The sequence below is a fragment of the Scleropages formosus genome, chromosome 8 (genome assembly GCF_900964775.1).
Source record: "Scleropages formosus chromosome 8, fSclFor1.1, whole genome shotgun sequence".
NCBI lineage: Eukaryota > Metazoa > Chordata > Actinopteri > Osteoglossiformes > Osteoglossidae > Scleropages > Scleropages formosus.
In genome coordinates this window covers 26,030,356-26,054,568 of record NC_041813.1, presented here as the reverse complement: position 1 = coordinate 26,054,568, position 24,213 = coordinate 26,030,356, and the positions used below count along the sequence as shown (strand labels likewise).

General features: G+C 44.8%; 1 protein-coding gene across 6 annotated transcripts; it reads right to left on the bottom strand.

Annotated features, from left to right (window-relative positions):
* Nucleotides 1-976: 976 nt before the first annotated feature.
* On the bottom strand, nt 977-18,580 carry LOC108937142 (histone deacetylase complex subunit SAP130-like). 6 transcript variants are annotated; one of them, XM_018756906.1, is made up of 21 exons: nt 18,564-18,580; nt 11,066-11,186; nt 10,526-10,794; nt 10,053-10,220; nt 9,603-9,714; nt 9,357-9,478; nt 9,114-9,241; nt 8,700-8,841; nt 8,123-8,213; nt 7,683-7,787; nt 7,306-7,447; nt 6,933-7,051; nt 6,531-6,818; nt 5,662-5,839; nt 5,400-5,504; nt 4,225-4,535; nt 3,606-3,848; nt 3,056-3,181; nt 2,815-2,918; nt 2,361-2,474; nt 977-1,548 (listed from the first exon to the last, which is right to left on the bottom strand). In XM_018756906.1, exons 2-21 carry the CDS (start codon nt 11,166-11,168, stop codon nt 1,390-1,392), a joined length of 3,129 nt encoding a protein of 1,042 aa, XP_018612422.1. In that variant the 5' UTR covers nt 11,169-11,186; nt 18,564-18,580; the 3' UTR covers nt 977-1,389. The 6 variants fall into 6 exon arrangements, with proteins under 6 accessions (XP_018612422.1, XP_018612421.1, XP_018612425.1 ...); XM_018756905.1 differs by lacking the exon at nt 18,564-18,580 and adding an exon at nt 12,531-12,590; XM_018756909.1 differs by lacking the exon at nt 18,564-18,580 and adding an exon at nt 12,531-12,590 and having other exon boundaries at nt 3,606-3,827.
* Between the last annotated feature and the right edge of the window lie 5,633 nt (nt 18,581-24,213).

Here is a 24,213-nt window from a genome sequence, read left to right as displayed (position 1 = left end):
AATGATGTACAGCATTCTTAAGTATTAACTCACTCAACTATTAATGTAACACTCGTTTCTAAAAAAAACTTTTAAATCTTGGGCCTGGTATGCTAAACTAAATTCAATTTATTTTGTATATCTACAGTTAACGTTCCTTTTTTAGGTTGACCAAAAGAATGTCTAACACATTGCTTCTCCTGATGGAAAAACCACACGAAATATTCAGGCTTCAAAAGTTCTCGCAAAGGTTATTTACATATAATGTTAAAAATGATCTATTCTCTCAACACAAGATGTGCAGTAAAAATACTATTTACAAGTAAAATATTTCAGGCCACTAATAACGTTGTAAGAATTTTTCTCCTAAACTAGCAGAAATGGTTGAAGCTAAAAACATCCATCCAGTCATCAAAAACTGAGCATCTAATGCAGGGTTGCCTTGGTCCAGAGACTACTTGGAAGTATAGCACGTAAGGCAAAGTACACCTTGGATGGGACACCAGTCCATCGCAGGCCAGTCACACACACAAGTAGCAATATAGGAACCAGTTCTCTTACCACTTTTTTTGACTGAGGAAACAGGAGCGCCCGAAGGAAACCCACGCAAACATAGGGATAACATTCAAACTCCATACAAACTGAAGCATTTTGCAACCACATAGAAACCCAGATTAGATTAGTGACATGGTTGCAAATTCCTTAACAAGGATGCAATATTGTGCTACAAATTAAGCATCCAAGCATGTTGTTCAGTCATCAGGTTGGACATTCTCATAAATACTTGCCTCAGTCTGCTGCAGTTAAAAGTAGGGAATATTCTTTAAAATAAAATAAAAAAAATCAGAAGGGGAAATTAGGGAGTAATTTATACAGATCCTGGTTAGCCTTGCATATCAGTAAACAAAACTTACAATGTTAAATAACGAACATTTTTATCATTTAATAGTCACCAAAGATGAATTCACAGTGAAAATGTTACATTTCAGTATTAAAAAGGAACATTGCATACACAGCTCAATTTCCAGACATTATTCAAATGTGCTCAACTGAAAAGCAGATGTGTTCCAGAACAAGGACCAAAACCAACTCTTTAAGTTATATATTGGGAATGATTGTCACTATAAAACTGATTCAAGGCACACTACATAAAAACAATGAAATTATGCAATTTTCACTAAACTTACAAAGAGCTCAGACTCCTGGGCATAAATCTGTAAGTCAAGCCTCAGCATTTGGTAAACCGGTCTCAGGTATAACTGTGGTCTTCCTGGCTCCAGAGTCATTTCGCTGTTCATTCAGTGTTTCATTGTGAGTCCAAGGCAGCGTGGGAGACCCTGCACAGCAGACAAAGCTGTGAAAATGACAAAAGATCCGCCCCAATCGGCAACAGACAGCAGAGACCGCGTTCTAGGTTCTCTCCTTGCGCTTCTGCTTGGATGTGTTCTTGTCTCCATCATTCTTGTTGAGTAGCTTTATGACTCGCTCCTTATGGTCCAACACTTTCATCATAATGTCCCGGGCTTCTGAGACTTGGTCCATCACCAGCTTGCATCGCTGCATGTTGCCCTGATACAAAAACAAACAAGCTATACTTTGTCCCGTGGCTGTTAACTCGGACTATTGACAAATAAGTTTACACTGGGCAACATCACACTCGTTAGATACTCTCCTGGAATTAAAAAAGCAGTAGTCACTAGAAAGCTCAAAACATTACAAAAACCATCCCATGTGCTTTTCAGGAATAGGGTCTCAATTCATCACTGTTACCACAGTTAGATGTGTGCTTGCCATAATGAATTCACATTTAACAGAAGGATCATTTGCAGAGAAATATACACCCCAAAGAACATCTAATGCACTGTCAAATATTGTTAAAGTACAAAATATGGAAAAGGTAGCTAGCCAGCTTAGATAACTAAAAGGCTCTTCCATAAATGCATGCCAAGGCATCATAATAGAAGAATGAAATTTAAAATTAAAAAAAAAAAGTTCTATATTCCTCACTATATTTTTGGTTAGCAATTTCCTGTATTTGACTTTCTAGAACTCAGCTTTATTCAACATCAGAGACCACTACTTGACAACATTCTAAATAATGAAGTTACACGACGTGAAAACAAAGCACGTCAGTTCTTTAGTGCAACACGGTTTGTGCTTACAAGTAACCTCACTGTTAATTTTGATCTTTTGAATTTACCACCATGTGTTTTGTATACATTATTATAGTGCTAATATACTATATGCATACCAAACTTACTGAATACTAATGTCTGACTGAAAAATGGAATCTGGGTCATTATGGTAGAAAGAGACATACAGTAATTCGATTAAATTTGTCCAATGTCAACCAAAGTGACACACCACAAGGCTCAACTCACTTGTATGAGCTCGCTGATGTTATGAAGGTCATCGTCAGCTCCTGCTCTCTTCTTTGGAATAAGGCCCTCCTGCAGGCTGGTAAGTCGACTGTACACATCGTGCTCTAGGCTCCTCTGAAAAAACAGCCGTATTAAAATCACTGTATCTTTACAACTGATCTAGAACTGCTGTATGTGGCACGTGTGACTGAAAAAGTGATAGATCAGGGCTGGTGAGCTCCAGTCTGAGTTCCCTTCAAATAGTCCATCGATTTACATTGGGAGCAAGAGCTTAGGTCATAAAGAAGTACCGTCAAACCAACAACTAAAAGGTGTGTTTGAATAAAAATCTGCACACGTGCAGCTCTGTTGGACTTCAGATTGCAAAAGCAATACAAGTTGACAAAGAAACCTGTGTTCTCAGTCAGGTAAAGTGAAGCCCTCAGAAACACGACCACTTAGTGGCTGTACTCACCAGCTGCAGCAGCTGTGCAGCACACAGGTGAATCTTCCAGCCCTGAGCCCTGCACACCACCCCTCTTTGGTTAGCCATGTCCTGGAGCGTGCCTTTCTTCTCCTCTGGAGATTTAAAACGTAACAGGGACAACTGCACTGATTTTATTCAGTGGTCAAGACGTAGTAATTGATGAATTAAATATTTATTTTAAAAATGAAAACTGCAAAGGCAACAATTCTCTTGGAAATGCCAGACTTGCCTTTGACCCTGACGTCACCGTATCTCTGAAAGTGATGGTATGCAGCCTTCCAGGGGTTGCGGTAGTGTCGGAGCAGAGTGACTGGGGGGCGTGGGCGCACTGGCACATAGCGAACTCCCTCTTCATCTGAATTTCCCACCATGGAGACAACAACATATGGCAGTGACATAACACTAGTAATGCAGAAAAAAATGCAGGGTAGACTGGAAGGTAAGCTTATATATAGACACACACACACATACACAGCAGTGGTGTCCAAGACACGGCCTGCACTTAAAATTGAACATTGATATATACCTACCATAAATACTATTAAACTAATTTATCACAAGTTAATGTAGTTACAGTGAGACATATACAACATGCCCTGGAACAGGCTAAAGACAACAATGTTGTGTCATATTATACAATAAAATAATTTTTCAACCTAGACATTTAAGATTGAAAATGTACTGTGATTTTTTGCGGACAGCTCTTGAAACTTTTCACAATGATGACTGTGTCCCTTGGTCAACTGTGACATGGCTCAGGTTTAACGGTCATTGCTCACCGTAATACTCTTTGGGTGGGGACTTTCGCTTCTCAGCTCTGCTGCAGAGAGGTTTCACTGGAGCCTTCTCCTCATCAGTGCTGTCAGCTTCCATCATCTCGCTCTCCTCGGTGGATATAACATGCTGCTGCTTGCGGGGCTTCTTCCTGGGTGAAGCTCCTTGGATCGCATCCCCTGTTGCAGCACAAAGCGAACCACCAGAGGGGTTGAAGACAGTGGAGGCTGTAGGTGTGACAGAGGTCACTGCAGAGTAAAAACAGCAACTGATCTTACTGGATTATAACCAGAGAAAGGTGCTTTTTACTTCTCTCAACTAAGACCTTACTTTAGCAAAATGCAAAAATGTCATAATAGCTACATATTTCAAAAATAAAAAGACAACAAGATCCAAAACTAATAAAAACTCAGGGTCTTCTCACTGTCACATTCATTCATTTAGCGGACGCTTCTGCCCAAAGTGACTTATGTTAAGCTACCTACCTAGTGAGCTCCAGGAAAAGATCTACTGAAAAAATTGTCAGATTTACCCATTTATGCAGATGGTTATTTTTTCACTGGAGAAGTTAGGGTAAGTACCTCCCCCGTAGTTCTCAAAGTCTGAAATAAAGCAAATGTTTACCTGGAAGTAAGGCGGTGACAGGTTCTGTTTCCTGTTTCACATTAATATCTGAGGGGAAGGTCCTGATGGCGCAGGACACTGTGCTACTGGCCAAAGGCTCAGCAGGCAGATCCACGTTGGCCGTGGACACCGGAGTGGGAGGGTTGACAGCTGTGGCTGAGGGGAGGGCTGGAAGCACAGCAACGGGCACAGCCGTGGTGAGCAGAGTGGAGACCGCCTGAGACGCAGAAGGCTGTAGCTCCTGGGCTTGGCTGGGCTCGGATTCAGAAGCAGTAGTTAAGGCCCCATGGATGTCTGCTTTTGGCTTCACCCTGAAAGCATTACAGTTCCTCCAATGATTCATCAATGCATGTCAGTTTTGCACTTCCTTTTTCAATTCTGCTTTGAAAAAAAGCTGAAACTAAAAAAGGACAAATTTAGACTGAAAAAGTGCTATGCAGAACTACTGGAAAAGTTGTCAACATGAACCAATATATTAAATGCTTTTCAGACCCTTTCCATTATTCTTATCTAGCTATTAATGTATTTGATTCTTTTATTTTTAGTTATTTTAACATTACCAACAATCTTTTAGAACTTCTCGCTTTGTGACACTATATTTCCTTAAAGTCCTCTGCCAGCAACACTGAGGCACTCATGTTGAGAGCAGGCACAACAACAGAGTTTGGATGGGTTCGAGATTGTATTCAACTGTGCAATCATCTTCCCTTGGCTTAATCAAAGCCCAAAGAGTCAACCAACCCTTTAGACTAAGACGTTACACAAGCTTGACATTGCACGAATTGCAGAAATACTGATGTATTTTACAAAAATTTTTCATTTGAATTAGGAAATATGTGTGTTGCCAAAGGGCACCTACGGGACAACAGGGATTAAGTTGAGGCCATAAAAATGTATTAATGAATAAAGATAAATTTGTACACAGCAATGTGGGCTTAACTTCTTTTCACTTAGGGATTATATAAAACACACAATCCGACCCAAGACATGCAAACTTTTGCATACAACTGGAACCGCCATTACCTTTTTTCAAAGAGAATAAATGACACAAACTAAAACTCTATACATTTCATGCAATCATGTAACGCAAAGAAAAGGCAAAATAAAGACCAAAAAAGTGAAAAGCTGAAGATCAGAACATTAATATTTATGGAAAATCTTGGAGCGGTACTTACCCTGCTGGCCGTGGGGATCCTGAAGCACTTCTTACAATACTATCCACTCTAGGGCTTGTGGACTCGCTGGACTGGGAAAGGATGAGGTTTTTCCTTACTGTAGGCCTAATGATGGAAGAGTGGAAAAAACAAAAACGAAGCTGAACCATGCGTCACTGTCATAAGATGGCATTGAGTCAATTAGTATAAAAGACCTCCCGAAACTCGCAAGGCTGCAACTAATTCATATTCTGCTGGACTTGGCCCTTTATGATGCACTCACCCCTCACTTGTGGGTTTCTTGCGGAGGATGCTGGGTCGTGGTGAAGACACTACGGTGGTTGCGCTGCCACTGTTGCTTAGGGGGTGCGTTTGCCCTACAGTGGCAGCGGTCTGTGAGGCACTGAATGTGTTGCCGATGGAGCTGGCAACCAGAGTGGAGCCCTCAGCCAGAACTACCGCTGTAAAAGACAGCGCAAGTCACCCTTGCTTGGAAACAATGTTGACTATTAAAAGGGTAACAGCAGCCATTTATGGTGTGTGTCAAAAAGTTACCCTCACATGTGTATTATACCATTTTCCTTTTGTTTGTCTAACCTCAATTGCTAGCGTAAACATTCACCTTACCCCGCAGTGTTAAGACGTGTCAATGTGGTGAGGAAAAACTTCCACAAAAGTCGCTGCTCTAACCAATAAATTCACGAGTGCCATGTCTCCTATTTGAGACTCAGCTGCTGGCTTCACAACACATTTGTAAATTGTCCCATGAAATTCAAAGATGTGATCAATTATTATAAAAATAAGGTAAAATACTACAGAAAAAACTGTTTTGCATCGTTTTGTACAAGACGTTTTGGAAATATTCAGTGTGGAAAAAAGAAGAGAGTAAATATGCAGGGAGCAGAGGACAGACTGATACTGACCTTCAGTAGGTAGGGAAAAAAGTATACATACTCGTATTATTAAATCAGACCAACAAAGACTATCAGCAACTAAACTTCATGCTTTGTTCACCACTTCTATAGCTGGACTCAAAATCGTATTGTTCATCCAGGATCTAAACCATCTTGAAGTTTTTTCTTCCACTTCACTGATAACATCCCAAAATAAGATCAGAGGTAAGATACTTGATATTTAAAAGTTTCAAATTACCCGAGGCCTTTGCATCCATCTGTGGCGGCTGCTGAGAGCTGACTGGTGCCTGCTGAATGCCCTGTGTGCTTCCTGGTGCTGGCGTGTGCAGCCCTTGTGCACCAAGTGGCGCTGGCTGAATACTCTGGGCTCCAATGGGTGCAGGCTGAATGCCCTGTGTGCTGATCTGAGTAGACTGCAAGCCAATCCGGTCGACGGTCATCAGCTGCATGGGGTTCAGGTGGACTGTGGATGCCACACCAACACCAGCCTGAGCTGGTAGAGCTGAACTGGGAGCCTGAGGGGTTACTGAATGAAACCACAAAAAAGCCCGTTTTTTTAAAAAAAAAAAAAAAAAAAAAAGAGCAGCAGCACCAGTTCTGGGTGACAAAAATGTGGGCATACAGGTCCCAGTTTCCCTACCTGGATACTGGCGAATGGTGGAAACCGAGCTGGTAATGGGGGTGTACGTGTGTGTCAGTGGGTACGGAGATGGAGGGTAAGTTGGCAAGAAATACTGGAACTGCACTGGCACAGATTGCCTGACAGTGGTGGTAAAACATGGTTAGAAGATGATTCACAGTAGGAGTCCTGCATTATAGTCCTGTTTTTATACTAATTCCATATTAAAGCTAGGTATTTTCTGTTGATATACTAAGATAAAAGTGTTCTTTTTTTTGTCACATATGCTACACATTTTGAGAAAAATGTTAAAAAGAGAAATGATATGGGAACAAAATTCAAAGAAAATTACTGCTAAGAACCCACTACATTGCTTGAGAAAGTCTGAACTCACCTGTTGTCACTTCTGGCTTCCATAGTGACGGAATTTGGAGAAGAGCGATGGCTAGAGATAGGGATGAGGTTGCCCCTCTCGCCAGGGTAATCTGGCTGGATGCGTGGCGAGGTGTGGGCAATGGGCTGAGGAACCACTTTTGCTACCAAGAACATGAGTATTACAAAGTGTGGGAGGTAAAAACATTTGACAAAAGTAATCACCACCTTGTTTTTATCTCAGACCACTCCCTTTTTACATGTTTATTTAACAAGGCACTCCTGAGCTCTTCTAAACCAGCCCTGCAATACAACGTGGGAACAGTCTGATCCCATGAAGACTTGGGTCAAACCCTGTCATCCAGAATTGAAAATCCTGGACTGTTCAGAAACACTTACCCACTGGAATGGCAGAGCTGGTCACAGTGGCAGCATGAGAGGAATGAGATGACATCGTCATGGTGACAGCAGTACTGGCACTCATCTGGGTGTGAGTCACAGAACCTGTGACAGGAAGAGGATGCTTTTTCAAAATCTTTTACAAACTCACCGCAGCACAATCAAAGTTTACGACAGGCTGCCACGTGATGTCTCAGTGGTTCATGACTGCTGTTACATCATTACATGGAGCACACCTGCACCGATGGTTTACAATCACAGTGACCTCACACAGGGGCCAGTCTTACAACATTTTGACTGTACCACATACACTATTATATTTGTGCTACATTTAAATTAAGACGTGAGACTTTAGGTTCATTCTACAGTTAATTATCCAAAATAGGTAGCAATTATTAGGACCCAGTTTGTGCTATCGAGCTCTAGAGAAAAGGTCATACCAGTTGCGCTGGTACAAGGCGCTGTGTTGGTAGCCAAGATCGGCGCTACTGTAGCTGCAGCCACAGGAGAGACTGTGCTGAAGATGGACTTCTGCAAAAAAGAGATTGAGACAATAAAAGGGATTTTCTGAAAATGAGTGGTTACACCTCTCACTAAGTCTTTTTAGACTATGGGAATGGAGTGTTACATCACCCTTTGCAAGAAAAAACTAAGAGTTCTTCATACAAGAAAGTTGCCAAAAAATTCTCCAGAAACTGGCTCCTAGTACAGGTTGATACTCAACTTTGCACGTAATCTATATGTATCTTGTTGACTAAGCTAATTTACATTAACGGTTCACTGACACCTGTACTGCATGCTTCGTATTCACATGTTCTTGTTTCACTACATGAACTGTCTCTTCTAAACACTCAACAAAAGAATTTGCAGGTATCATCCTTTTGAAAATGTGTGGACCGATACTGGATAAACAAATACTTCACAGTACAACTGTGGTACAGACAGAACAAAGGTGTGAGTTTGTAATCTATAAGCAACAAATTCATATTTGAACGGCACGCTGGGTAAAATTCTGACCTGTGCCATACTGTGCTGCGACTTCTGCACCCCAACTGCAGGATGGGAGGGCAGAGTGATGCGTGTGTTGCTGTCCCTAGACACTGGAGGCCGCTGAACACTAACATTTGCTGGGGGAGGGTGAACTGCAAGCCCTGATCGCCTGAAGGAAGCAAAGGAAAGACAAGACATCCCTGAAAGCCAGAGCTGTAGACCTGAACTAGTGCCAAGCCAGTCATGCACTAATTATTACAAGTGAGCATTAATTTGCCACTTGCCTTTACTTGATATTGTGCCTTGGAGACAGAAATGCACAATTATTACTATTAAATTAATGAAATTTCATATTTAATATATCATTCAATAATGTAAAGCAATTCTACTCTTATCAAAGGTTGTCTAGGCTGTGCTGTTGTGTCAGCCCGGCTTCTGTACCCATGCACGCTCTCTAAGGAATGTGTTGCAGCTGTGGTGATGACAGGGGATGGGGCTCTGGTAGCAGACACTGGGCCTACCACAGTGGGGAGCACTGTTGGGGAGGTGGTGGTATTAGCAGGCCGACACTGTGGGACACAGAGCACAGAAGGTGTCATGAGCTCGACACTCGAACACGATCGCTGTCCACACTGTCTACAAGAGTGAAAATGATCTAAGTTACCCAGACGTGGGAGCTGGTACCTGGAGAGGCTGGTGTAGGATGTGCTGCACAGCAGGCTGGTTGGCACCAGTACTTGGACCAGAGGCCGGCCTCAATACAGTTGGTCCTTTGGAACTGGACATTACAGCTGCTGCGGCGGCTCCTGTTTCGGAATACGTAAATAATCCGACGCCAAGGAAACGTTTAAATAAAAAGTTTATGACACTACCTTGGGATGTTTAAGAACATCAGTTAAGCTTCAAATAAACATCTTCACAGAACCAAACCTCTGGGCAAATGAGAGGGGAAGGTGTGTGGTGGGGGTGTGGTAGAGCCCATCTGCAATGCAGGAGTGCTGCTCCGAATGATCTGCACATTTGCCGCCATCAGGTGGTGACCCTACAAGTAACAATACCATGGTACGTGAACCAGGAATAGTAGTTCCGCTCCCCATAATTACACAAAGCATCTATATGTTGAGTGGAACCACAGACATTTTCTTCCCCAGCCCCAGTGTTACTTTCTCCAAAGGCTACAGACTACACGATAGAGAATGCATAATGGTGAGGACAGGAGCCAACTACAACTTTTTTTTTTTTTTTTTAGAAGAAAAAACTAGTTATGGAAGAAATGCCTCAGGAGTGAAGCAGCATAACTGCTCTACCACCAAAGTGTCACAGAAGCCCAGTAAAACCCTTATAGCACTTAATGTTGAGTGAGGAATACCAGAACCGTACCTGTTGGCCACAGACTGCTGCCACAGGAATAGCCGGTGCTGATGGGACGTTGCTCTCCACAGTGACATGGCCCGGCACCTTGGGTGACACCGTGAGAAGCCCTTGGCTGGAAGCTGGTGCCGGAGCAATGAGGCGACTGGCCATGGGTATCTTGGAAGCAGATGGGAACTGAACAGAGAAAGAAAAGCCACCAGTAAGAGCTAGCATCCTACAATTCCCCACAATACCAAATGCTATGAAGCTACACAACTACAAATCCTCAGCTGCTGGAGAAAAGGATGTACAGTAAGAACAACCATTTATCTTTTCCAAAGAACTGCAGCAGTTTCTAGGCTGCAATTTATACCACAATTGTAAATATCATCAATCCACATCCTAATTTAGGGTTACCCATACAATGATATTGTAGTTAATATTTTAAATGTATGTTCACATCCAAAACGGAAAACTTCAGCGACTCTCAGAACCCTGACCTTTACAGAAGTCTCTGTGAGGGTGAGGGGCACTCCCTGGGAAATGTGAGCTGATGTTGATGATACAGCGATGGGTGAGCCAGGCTGGAGGGGCAGGTGCTGGGACACAGACAAGGGCTGCCCGTGAGCCTGAGCCTGAACCTGCGGATAGGGCCGAACCACCACAGCATCCTGCTTCTCCTCACGAACTTGCACAGATCCAGCCCCGCTCAGCGCCACAGGGTCCTGAGGAGAGCGGTCTGAGTCACAGCTTCCCTCATTAGTCCCTGCTACGGGGAGAACAGCAGCAGTCAAAAGCTATGTATGGACCAAGTATATAAGGACATGACCGACACTCATATAACACCAAGTCCTAGAAGCAGTCAAATTTAACCTCGTAGGACAAAAAACACCAAGCAGATATTGATTTTAACTAAAAAATAAGTCAATACGCAGAAGCCATTTGTGAAAAATAAGTGGCTCCATGATTTAGTAGCTTGTAGGACCCCTCTAGCAGCAAGAACTACCAGATAGACAGCACCATGTACACATTCTAATTACCTGTACTTGGCTGAGGTCCTGGTACTTGAGCAGTGTTATCTGCAGGGAGCTTTGTTTGTCCAGGAGACAGACCTCCAGTCCTCGGAAACTGCTGACCGCTCATCTCTCAACAGACCCTTTCCTTGTATAAAGATGAATGCAATTACCCACTGTACTTAAAAGCACACCGGGACAATGAAAATACATGTCACTTCCCATTAAATTTGTCTAATTAAACAGGGGCAGCTGGAACTGTAATAATGTGAGCTGCAAAGGTCCCAGGTTCAAATCCCACCTCCTGCTGTAGGACCCTTAAGGTACTTAACCTGAATTGCTACAGTAAAAATTACCCAGCTCTATGAAAGGATAACTCGCTTTAAAATAAATCACTTAAAAATATTAATACAAGGACTACGCATGTCAATTCCCTCAGAAACGCTGAACAATGTCAGCTTAAAGAACATTTATTGAACAGACCTACAAACAATGGATGGCAACTTTACTATTATAACTCTCATTAACTTTTAATTAGCTGACACTGACACCTTTGTTCGGGGTGATGTCCAACAATCAGCTTTACAACGATTTACTCTTTCATACGGCAGCAGGGTACTCAGGCACTACTAGGTGAGATTCTGGCTGAGAACTTTCAGGCTGCAGTGGAACAGCTTTAACCACTGCGCCACCTGCTGTATTTACTCTCCACCCTTATAATATCTACCATTACCACACATTTTTCTCATCCCATTACTGCTGCAGTATCTTTAATGAAAGGACTGACCACGGAGTGATACAGTAACAATACCCTGCTGCTATAAGTGGCCGGCTTGATAAAAACAAATGTTAATAAGCATAAGAATAATCGGCGCTGATTGGTGGACTTTGAAGGTGTATGCAAATCATTAATCAGTCAGTGGCTCATGTGCTACGCTAACACTACCAACAGTTAGCACAAACTACTAGCTTACACGGGGCCGTTGTGTCCCCTTTCTTTTCCTTCAAATTCAATTACACTTAGAGTTAAAAGCTAGAGTAGCTATTCGGCTGTTCGGAAAAACTGAAGAACTAACTTGTCTTCTACTCTACGTTTCTCTGAGGGAGGTCCGGAGACTCCGCGCCTTGCTTCGCCCAACTTACTTCACACAGAACAGAACCAGAACTTGTATCAAGAGCAGTGGGGAGAAAAGCTCTCAAAAATTTGTTAAATTTTTGTGTTGAGTTTTGTTTGTCAAAACTCAACGCAAAGACACATGATTATCGTATGATTCTGTTACTAGTACTGCTCTAGTGTGAAAAATGATTATTAATTTAATGACCCGCTAACCCGTCGCCTCAGCTGACGTGTCTGTGACATCTCGTCAGAATGTCGGCGTGGATACTCTGTATAACAGACCTGCGTTACACTTTTCACTTGCCTTGTCTATTGCCTTTAGATTATTTAAGTGTTTAAAAATGTAAATAAATAAATAACCAAAACCTCACGCACCAAACGAGAGAGAGCTACACCCTCTTCGCCATCCGTCCCGTCTACTAGGCGATAGGAACGACCCCGGAAGTGATGCCACGTCATAATCATGATGATGGTTTGGTCCAATCAAAACACGTAGTGATGAGGCGCTGACCAATGAGAGAGCAGATTCCAACAGGCGCGTTTTCCCCCCGAAGTTTGGAGAAGGTGTTGAACTTAGTCTTCACTGGAACCGAGCGAACTGCTCTATAAAATTAAAAACGAACAATTTTTCACAAAGCGGCCCTAAAATATTTTCCAAGAACAAAGCATATATTTCGAGACATTATCTCTCCAAACCAGCTAGTTATATCGCCAATACTAACTGAACCTCCTTTCTTTGCCTACAACGGAGAATAAATAGAAAATCACGGTTTTCTGACAAAAAAATATGACGAGAGGAACAAGAAGAACAATATACTTAGGACACGTATATCTCTCTTTCTTCACTGTAAATTGTTTCATGGTAATTTAAAATAACTTAAATCCTCTCATCACACGTGAAAATTGTAGGAAATGTTTCCTCGATGATCTCAGCCAGAATAATGAAATCCAAGTACTGTGAATTGGTTCAGAGAGGATGCGCTTCGTTGGTCAGGCCACTAGATGGCGCTCCATCCCAGCGCTCTTACTACATCACTCGCAGGGTACAAAAGCCACTGTGTCTAATTATTTCTAAATCAGACATTTGATTAATTGAAGTATAATAAACTAATAAGAAATTATATGTGTTCGACGAATATAAGCAGCAAGTTTTGACGCTGTGAATGCTTTACCTAATGCCCAGATAACCATGAAGTAACGCTTAGGTTGAAAAACAGTACAAAATTAATTTGTGACCTCCAACAATTTGCACACATATGGATCTTTGCAAACAGGTTACAGTGACACAACCAAGGAAGTGAAATACAAATTTATATTAAATGTCTGAAAGTGTATGCTGATGTTGAGGCTGATATTTGCAGTTCTTCCTGCTTTCCGTTTCAACGGAATATGCACAAAAATTGGGAAATTTAAAACCCACTTTTTATTTTTTTTAATTTCCCACATCCTATGTTAGGTAATTATTTATTATTATTTATTGTGTGATATTAACGGCCAAGAATATTAGCCCAGAATTTTCTTACTCTTGCTACACGGTTCAGCCTCCAGGTCTAGTTATCACCGAAATTTCCTGAATGCCGTGCTGCTCATAATCATAAATTGTACATAACTGGATGTAAAGAAACACGCCAAGCTTTCGGGAGCATTTCAAATGTGTCAGTGCTTCTGCGTAAGGAAAAGCGCTGAGAAACACAACGCACTGAGTACGGGAAGCAGGAAAATGTCCCGTCGAGCAGCACTCCCGTCTGGAAGAAGGAAGGGCTCGGCGACAGAAATTCTTCACGTTTCTCGTGCAGCTCCAGCTCGCGTGTGATTCCGCAAGTCAAACTCAATATTTTGAGAAGAAATTCCACAAATAGAGCGGTGGAAGGAGGCTTTGCATACGCCGCTCACACCGGGGCTGGACGACCAAGACCGACGACTGCGGCCTTCTGCTGAAATACCACATATGCTTCACGAGCTGGACAAAACCTTCAAATATGGTAAAATAAGGCAATTATGCAGAAAAAAGTAGAGCGGGCAATCCATTGAACCCAACAAGATTCCCATGTGGTTTTCTCTTTTTTCAATTTTTTTTCCCCCAAACTCAGCGGAAAAGCCCCGTGTCTACGAATAGTAAAAAATCATAGAGAGAAGCCCCAAAGGTCTCTCCCACCTTTGAGCAACACCAGTGAGAAGTGAGCGGTGCGAATAAAGCTGGGCGGCTCATCCATCGAGACGTTAGCCGGTGGGCCGCAAGGCTTCCCAGGATGACCGCCTTCTTTCTTTGAGCGAAAGCGTAAAAACAACACGCAGGCAACGTGGGAGAGGAGAGAGGAAACAGCCCACATTTCCTGAAAACTGCAACCGCTCGTCAAACGCAGATCTGATACCTTTCTAAAGCGTGGAAGAGGTCTCATCTCCACGGTGCATGAACCCATTTCTCGTTTTTTACATCCGTATTTCGTATTTCATTCTCTTCTGCTCCTGCAGCTCAGAAGCGTCTCGAACGTCGATTTTGTTGGAGGATGTAGAGCAATTCGGTTCATTCGAGCTTCTCACATTTTACACTAAGCTGTTGAGCAAAGGGAACCTTTTCTTCCCCCTCCTTCTCGCCACATCGGGAATATTGTGGGCAAAGCCAACATAAACGCTGGCATCGAACCCGGTCGTTCGAGCTCACGTTGTCCCAGCTGCCTTATTAGGCACGACAGGAACGGCACCCGACGCGAAGTGCAGAAGTTCAAACCCACATTCTCAACCTGAGCTCTAGCCTACGGTGCCAAAATAAAAGTGATGCGCTTCTTTCTGAATCATATCATACCTTGACTCATATCACTACTTAACCAGGGGCAGCTGGTAGCGTAGTGGTGAGTACTGCTCCCTTTGGAGCCAAAAGTCACAGGTTTCAATCCCCCCCTCCATCTTGAGTAAAGTACTTATCCTAAATTGCTCCAGTAAAATTACCCTGCTGTATAAAAGGGTAAATAAGTGTAAAATCCCTCAACGTCATAAGCCTCTTTAGAGAAAGGCATTAGGTACATGTGCTCAATTAGTTCCGCTCCATCCATGGGAGCAGCACTGATTTCAAAGGCTCAACTGTTATTATGATGCACATCTGCAGGACATATTTTGAGGATGTAACTGCGCTGGGTGGCGTTCTCCTTATTATATTCATTACATCATTTACCCTCTGGCTCCACGGAGATGTCGCTCAGATGGGTATTACGGGTGGGCGTCACGCGACCCCATGACCATTTGCCCCCGTGCTCCCCTGCTTCGTGGGGGTGACCCGTGCCGTCCGGCCAGCTGCCTGCTTCGTCCCCGTGTGAGGGACACAGTCCATGTAAAGGGACAGCTAGAAGGGTGCGGCCGAGATTCCCTGGGGAACGCTGGCAATTACGCGTCGGCGTAATCAAACGCGCAAGGAAACCGCGAAGCGAATCAAAGTGTTCGCCAAGCGTCTCCGAGATCTTTTTTACTGCCTCTTGTGTGACTCTCGGGCTGAACGGAAAGACAGCTGCAGCGCAAACAGGGCCCGGCGCCTAGGGCCCGCGAAGGAGGGGGGAGAAATTTCGAAGCAGAAATCTAACACAGCGAGCATTTCGGAACGTTGCTTCGAAAAGATATTTCCCGAAATTATTTCATTACTTATCGTTTATATATAGGAGGACGCATTTCATTTTCTGCGTTTTCTTCTCTTTCTTTCCGTGGCCGGTTTGCTTACTCAGAGCTTTAATAATTTCATGGTTATTGTAGTGATTTCATGTGCAGCCAACCCTTTATTTACATTGTGCCTCTGATCCTTTTTTCTGTGCGGTCGTTGTGTGAGAAGAGCACACCATAGAAATAAACTGAATTTATTTATCGCACTATTGGGGGGCGCAGCGGGTTTGGCCAGGTCCCGTTCTCGGGTGGGTCTGGGGTTCGAGTCCCGCTTGGGGGGCCTTGCAATGGACTGGCGTCCCGTCCTGGGTGTGTCCCCTCCTCCTCCGGCCTTGCGCCCTGTGTTGCCGGGTTAGGCTCCGGGACAAGCGGCTTCAGACTGTGTGTGTATTTCACTATGTACTGCTGCTACTTAAGTTCTCGCATGTATATGACTTGCTGCTGTTTATTACTGTTATTGCTAATTACAGTTTGTGTGGCTCAGCGAGTAGTGCTGCTGTCTCACAGCTCCTGGGAGGTGTGAGAAAACGTGGGTTTGATCCCTGCCCAGTCTGTGCGGAGTTTGCATGTTCTCTGGGTGCTCTGGTTTCCTCCCACACTCCAAAGACATGCTGTTCAGGTTCACCCATAGTGTGTGAGTGACAGAGAGAGTGTGTTTCACTGATGTATGGATGAGTGTCCAGTGTAAGTAGTGTATCTAGCAGTGTAAGTCACCGTGGTGAATAAGGTGTGTGGGCTGGTAAGACTGCATAATAGCCATTCTAAGTTGCTTTGGAGAAAAGTGTCTGCTAAGTGAATAAATGTTATTATTATTGTTTATTAATAGACTGAATGGGGGGGTGAGGTGGCGTAGCAGGTTTGGCCAGGTCCCGCTCTCTGGTGGGTCCGGGGTTTGAGTCTTGCTCGGGGTGCCTTGCAATGGACTGGCATCCCGTCCTGAGCGTGTCCCCTCCCCCTCCAGCCTTATGGCCTGTGTTGCTGGGTTAGGCTCCGGTTCGCTGCAACCCCACTTGGGACAAGCAGTTTCACTCAATGTGTGTGTGTGTGTAATATACCTAATATTGCGGGTTATTCTGAACGCTGTCGCTCTCAGTGGCAACAACCATCATCCACACCTCTGTTCAGATCCTACTTTCAGCGGAGAAAAGCGTCTTGCGGATTTGCACCCGAAACATCAGTCAAGTTTTCTCGATCCCACGTAAATGCGGTGGTTAACGTTCCGCCGACCCCCCCCCTCCGCCCGTCCGCCTAACAGGGACGTAAAACCGAGACGAGACGCGGACGTTTAGGGCCGCATGTCGCCGGCAGCGTGCTGTGAATCACGTGCGGAGTATTTCAACACCTCTCGTTGAGAGGTGGCTTATGAATGAAAAAAAGGTCTAATTGCAGGGAAGCATGTGCTCCGGGCAAGTTTTTTCGCTTTAACAAGGGAATTACTTGTAACCTGGGACACCTGGAGAGCGTCTGGAATTCTCTCGAGACAATGGGGGGGGTCGGGCCGGTACCTCCACGCCGCACACCTGTCTCCTGGGAGATCGGCTCTCCAGACGCATGAGCCACTCTGCTGTCTGACAAACCTGCCAAAATGAGCGCGGGCCCTCGCTGCTCGGTCCTCCTGCACTATGACTAATATCGACGCCGAGTGAATGATCTAGAAGGCAGCTGAATGCCTCAGACGCCTCCTTTTGCCTTCTTCTCAAATGCGTCATACAATTATTTCCTTCTCACGTTCACACGGACCGAGCCTCTCTCGTGCCATCAGGCGTCTGCTGTAATATCAGTCAAAAAATATGACCTCGTTTTGGCCTTTTAAACGAGGATATATAGATATATTTATATATATATATATATAGACTGAAACATTTCAGCAGCTATGCAGCAAAATGCATGTCATGTCAAAATGCATGGAGCCTATCCAGGAAGCACAGGGTGCTAGGCACACCAGTGTACACCCTGGACAGGACACCGCTGTAGGAAACTCAGCATTGGAGCTTCACTTGAAGCACATGTCTTGAAACTGTGGGAGGAAACCAGAGCACCCGGAGGAATCCCATAAAGATGCACGGAGAACATGCTAAACTCCACACAGAATGAGCCAGATTCAAAACCACTCCCCACCGCTAAACGTTCACACGTATTTATCATCATGTTGCGGACACTTTTATTTCTAAGCAGCTGAAAATTATTTGCCAGTTGCACAGATGGGTAATTTACATTTACAGGTATTCATTTAGCAGACGCTTTTCTCCGAAGCGACGTACATCTCGTAGAAAATACGATGAGTTCATTACATTAACAGAAAGAGAGACTTATCTGAACTACTGTTCATCACATGAGTAGCTGCATAAAAATTTATCCAGATATCCACATTTCCTTCCTTGTAATTTATATATATCATCTGAAGCTGCTTGTCCCAGGTGGAGTCGCAGGGAGCCGGAGCCTAACCTGGCAACATAGGGCGTAAGGCTGGAGGGGGAAGGGACACACCCAGGACGGGACGCCAGTCCATCGCAAGGCACCCCAAGCGGGATTCGAACCCCAGACCCACCGGAGAGCAGGACCCGGTCCAACCCACTGCGCCACCACACCCCCCTCTTATACATATATATATTTACGTTACATTACAGGACTAGTTGCATGAAGGTTTATCCATTGTTTAACAGGCACGATCTCAAAGTTCTAGTGCACGAACATTTACACGTTACATGAGCTGACTAGATCACGGTCGAAGTGAGTGAATTTTTACCGGAGCAACGGAAGTACCTCGCTCAAAGGCGCTACAGCGCGAGCCGGGATCCGAGCCCGGGCTCTCGGCTCTTCGAGGCCAAAGGCGGTGACTCCGAGCAGCCCGCCGCCGGCTGGCACCGTGCCGCCCTTCGCCGGAGGAGCGAAAGACAGTATTAATTCGCTCACGCGGCCCTGTTTTCGCAAGGCGTGTGACAGGCCAACTCAGCTGGTTCACACATCAGACATCAAGTCACTTCCTTTTGTGCTCATAAGTCTGCTTTCCGCCTTTCGCAGTTTGTTTGCTCGTTTCCACGCGCGACAAGGTCTTACCACATCGGCGGGAACACCCAGTCTGAGCCGCCGCGCGCAGCTATTGTTTTCCGTTTCCAGCTCCATCTGCTTCAATGTGACAAGAGGAGAGTGCGGCGATGAGCGGCAAAGGCCTCACGAAGCTGTGCACCACATGTCCCATCCCTTACCATCCCTACCATCTCTTCTGAGAAGATGGGATGGAAAGAAAAGGAAAGGAAAGCGGGAGGGGGCACATTTCAACTTTTTGTCCACTACAGTTCTAAGATCTAAAATTAGAAGCCAAAGACTTGATTTATTTGGAAAGAGGGGAGAAAAAGCATTCTTGGACTCTTCCAGGCGGGAAGTTTCGGAATCGCTATGGAAACGCAGCAAAACAAGAACCGAACTGACGTTTCATTTTTTTCCCCGTCAGGCGCTGCTGAGAGCTTCAAGTCAAAATTCATCCAAATGCGAACAGCGGGAGGCTCGTCCATCAGGACCGGTATTAACACGATCGCCAAGCTGCACTGGGTGGCACAGCGAGTAGCGCTGCTGTCTCCCAGCGCCTGGGTGGTGTGGGAGAATGTGGGTTTGATCCCTGCTCAGTCTGTGTGGGGTTTGCATGTTCTCTGGGTGCTCTGGTTTCCTCCCACACTCCAAAGAATGTCAGTTTTAATAGGATCCCATAGTATGTGAGTGACAGAGAGAGTATGTTCCACTGTTGTATGGATGAGTGACCCATTGTAAGTAGGGTATCTAGCAGTGTAAGTCCTTGGGTGCTCTGGTTTCCTCCCACACTCCATAGACATGCTGTTCAGGTTCACCTATAGTGTGTGAGTGACTGAGTGTGTGTGTATTCCACTGATGTATGGATGAGTGACCCATTCTAAGTAGTGTATCTAGCAGTGTAAGTCACCCCGGTGAATAAGGTGTGTGGGCTGATAACGCTACACAGCGTTCATTTTTTACTCCTTTCACAGCGGAGGTCAGCTTCAGTCTCTACCGACCCTTCACATTTCCACGTTTTCCTTTATTAATTTTCATTTACTCAGTCTTTTTTTTTAATTCTTAATTTGAATTTAGTATTTCGCTTTTGATTGAACCGCTCTCGAACGCAGAACTGGTCGCTGCCCGAAGGTGAACCGACGTCCCTCCCCGGGAAGTTCTTTTCCTGGAAAACCGCACACGGTTCCTGGAACGCAGGATCAGCGGAGGCCGCGCGGAGGACGGGGGAACGGCAGCCACTTCGAGGAAAAAGTCATCTTGGCGAGTGCGCGCTCTCAGGAACGCGGCCCCTTCCGTGTGGCCGCGGGGCGGGAGAGAACGCGCCGCATCTGAGAGCTCCGCTCAAGTCCCTCTGCGTCGGGTTTGGCCTTTAAAGCGGAGCGCTACCATCCCGTTCGCGGTATGACACATCCGTAGAAACACGCGAGCTATGAATGCGAAAAACCTCAACTGGGAGGCACGTGGGAAAATATGAACCGCGCGGCAAGGCCCGTTCGGTGCTCCTTCGCTCCCCCCGGCCCCCGAACATCCCATCGTTTGCAGCTGGGGCCGCCGCGAACCTTGGAGCGCGTCCGCGTGACCTCGTCCGCAAAAGCGGCGCGGAATTCCTCGAACGCCATCCGCCCCGCATCGTTAGAAGTCGCACCGATCTGCCGCGAGTAAACATGGTAGAGGAGCGCTGCGAAGTATTTATAGCCTGCCATCTCGCACCCGTCGTGCCAAGAGAAGCGAAGTGTGTTGGACAGGCACGGGGTGTTCGGAATAACCGCTGTGGCCTTTCGGGCTGCCTGCGGCGCAAGGAACTGACTGCGCTTCGCTGCCGCTTGGGCTCGGCTGCCACGGATGGATGTCCAGAGGATCCCCCGACTCTAAGAGTCATAGCAGCGAAAATGGGCTACGGCCCCACGCCCCCCATCTCACGTAGGTAAAGTGCTCCTTTGACAGGTCAGTTCTGATCAGTCCAAGCCGAACTTACCTTTACTTTCAAGGGTAAAAATTCGAACCCGTGTCCGAGCCTCAAGACTGACTCTGCTTTGTGCTAAGATATCACGAGATCCTATTAAAACGGACAAAAGTTACTTAAACTGACAATTACTTTAACAGTTAACGTCACTCAAGGCGACTTATTGGTGGTTAAATCAAAAGCTAAAAATAAACGAGTCATTAGGAACAGCTGGTGGGAGTGGTTCGAGCTGCTGCCTTTGGAACCAACGGCTGAAGGTTCGATTCCCACCTGCACTGGAATACCCTTGAGTAAGGTACTTATCCTAAACCGGTCCAGTGAAAATTACCCAGCTGTATAAATGGGTAAATAATTCTAAGTCACTTTGGAGAAAAGCATGAACAAATGCACATGAATTTATAAATAAATAAAACTTTATCCCATTTAGGAATTCAATTTGGTTCTATTGGATACACACACACAGTCTGATGCCGCTTCTCCCACATGGGGGGTCGCGGGGGAGCTGGAGCCTAACCCAGCAACACAGGGCGTAAGGCCGGAGGGGGAGGGAACACGCCCAGGGTGGGACGCCAGTCCACTGCAAGGCATCCCAAGCAGGGCTCGAACCCCAGACCCACTGGAGAGCAGGACCCGGTCAAACCCATTGCACCCCCACCTATTGGATACATAGATACTTTATTGAAAGGACCGATAGAAATTCAGCTCCGCCCCCACCGGGTTCAATAATGAATATATCTACTACTGTACACCAGACTATAAAACAGTAACAACACAATACATTGGCTTTAGCCTTTTTCTGCCACTTCTACGCATTTCTTAACGTTTAGATGCTTGAAACAATTGTTATACGGAATTAAACCAGCATTACGCGCTCCCTTTCTCATCGCGGTTGCAAAGGAACGCTTACTGTTCCCAAACTTGGGTTTTTTGCGCAACGGGAGGAGAATTTTTAACAGAGATACGTTGCCTTGTGCGGCTCTGCCGCACGTCACTGCAGCCGCGCGATGCCACAGACGGGCCGCCCTCTTCGGAGTCGTGCGGCTTCAGTCAGATTTAAGCGGAGTCTAGAAACAGGCCGAATTGTCGTCGCGCTGATTTTCGGCAAGCCGCAAGGTCCTCCCTTTACACCGGTCACCCGTGGCGTTTCTTCGGTTTTACCACTCTCACCAAGAATAGAAAATAAAATACATGTATATCCTAAAAAGTTGTGTGATTCCGAACAGCACGCTTTTCCAGACCTTGGTCTGACTCAGTGAGGTTAATTTTGAAACGGCTCTTTTGCCCTGCTTATTATAGCCACCCAAAGCCAAATGTCACAAATAGGTGTGATGCACGGACTGCCTTGTACAAGTTTTCCCAACCTCTCCGCATTTTTCACATTGTGCTGCCTAAAATTAGTGTCCAAAAACAGTATTACATGGAATTTATAGAGCGAATCTACAGAACATACTTTGTAACGGGGGCACCCAACCCTTTTTTAGCCAAGGGCCACAACCACCTAGACTGATGGGCACACGTTTTTTTAATAATAATAATAATAATAAAAAAAAAAATCATTTTAATTCTGCTCAATTTATTTTTTTACAGTCGCACAGAAGTGAGAGCGCGCTGAACAAGGTTAGAGCTCAATGACATACAATTATTGTTAGAACATCTGGCAACAGTTGCACAGTGTGGTCCTGAGGAGGTGTGGCACACAATCCAGTTCGCACCCCCTGGAAAAGTGGCAGACGTTATTCCGACGGCTTTCTCGTGGAACCGTTTGGCGTTGCGGCCCGAATTATGCTTTCCGCCAATTCCCGTCATTAACGACGTTCTTAAAGAGGCCCGTAACCCTCACTCCAGGAAGAGGGATTGGACCGGTCCAATTTTACAGAAAGACCATGCGTGTCCATTTGACCTATTTGCTGAATGCGGACTTTAAAAACGTAACCAAAATCTTGCAGGTAGGCAGGCTTAAGACCGTCCTTCTAAATATCATTAAACCTGATAAAGCTCGATTTGTTAAAAGGTAGATTTGGCTCCGTACTTTAAACATTACGAACTTTATTGGCGGAAAATGAAAACGCAAATTTAGGTGCGAGTTCACGGGCCATTGGAGGACTTCCTTCTTTCTCTTAGAATCTCCGCCAAGCTTGAATCCGAATCTTTCGCAGGCTGAAACGGGGTTTGATTCAGACTTTGCCTGTTCCGAGCCGTTCCCTTCAGACCGCACAAGCATCCGATTCAGCGTTACTTCTGATCGCTCTCAAAACATACCGGCACCGCCACGGTGTACAGCACGCGTGGTTTTGGCAGCATGATGCTCCAGGTTTGGTTTCATCAGACCATAAAACCTGCTCTAACAAGCAGTGGCCCATGAGTGCTTCTTTCGGTCTCACTGCGTTTTACCTTACCAGTTTCTTAACCCAGGACCAGCAACTTTAAAGAAATAGGCTGTTCAAAGGCTGCTCTTCCAAACCGCTCTCACTTAGTCATGGACTTGGCATCTCTACAACATTAAGAGTTCTCTTTTTAAATATTATTTACTTTTGCCTTATAATTTTATTTTTTCCCCACAGTGTTCTGTTCAGTAATTGGGCATTAAAATGTGTAGAAATAAGTCATATTTAGGTTCATTTCCATTAAATCAGAGATTGAATGAAAGATGCCATCTGGCCACAGACTTTTGTATTAGAAATAATTTCCACACTAATGAAGCGGGATTTTCAACAACGCAAACGGCATAGCCGTTTCGTGAAGCCAATCGGCGGAGAATATTCTGAAAAGAAAACACCGGCGGTGTGTGTAAAGCCCTTAACTATGGGGTACCATTCATTCATACTGGTGCAGGATTCAGAACAAGAGACACTCAATACTGATACTGGCAAGAGACTGGAAAGAGGTTAAATGGACATGTGGCATCACCTGAAAAATGAAAAGATAACACCTTTGTGAGTTCAGTTCAAGAGGCATTCCACAAATCTATTTATTCTATTGGTATAATCGGTTATCGAATATATATTTCACCATCTTAGAACTTCACAGCAACATCAATGTGTAGGTTATCCAACTTTAGTAGGGTGCCTACATATAAGCCCTGCTGGTTTTAATACTCAGTTTTAATTTAAATGTTATTTCAATGCAGATCTTTGGCATTGCATTAATGACACTAAATACTGAGAACGTTTCACAATTTATACAAAATATATTAAAGTACTTTCCATTCAAAACAACCTTTTCTCTGAACAGAGCCCACAATTATGGGGGAAAAAAAAAAAGGCAGACAATAGAAATTTCCTCGTAATGCACTGACCAGCAAATGCATCGCATAAGAATATATAAAAAAATAGTATTTGGAAAAGATTGCAGACTTTAAAAGATACAATCAAATCTCAGCTGTCCAAGGTACACAATGGCAACTCTGAGAAATTCAACTTAAGACAA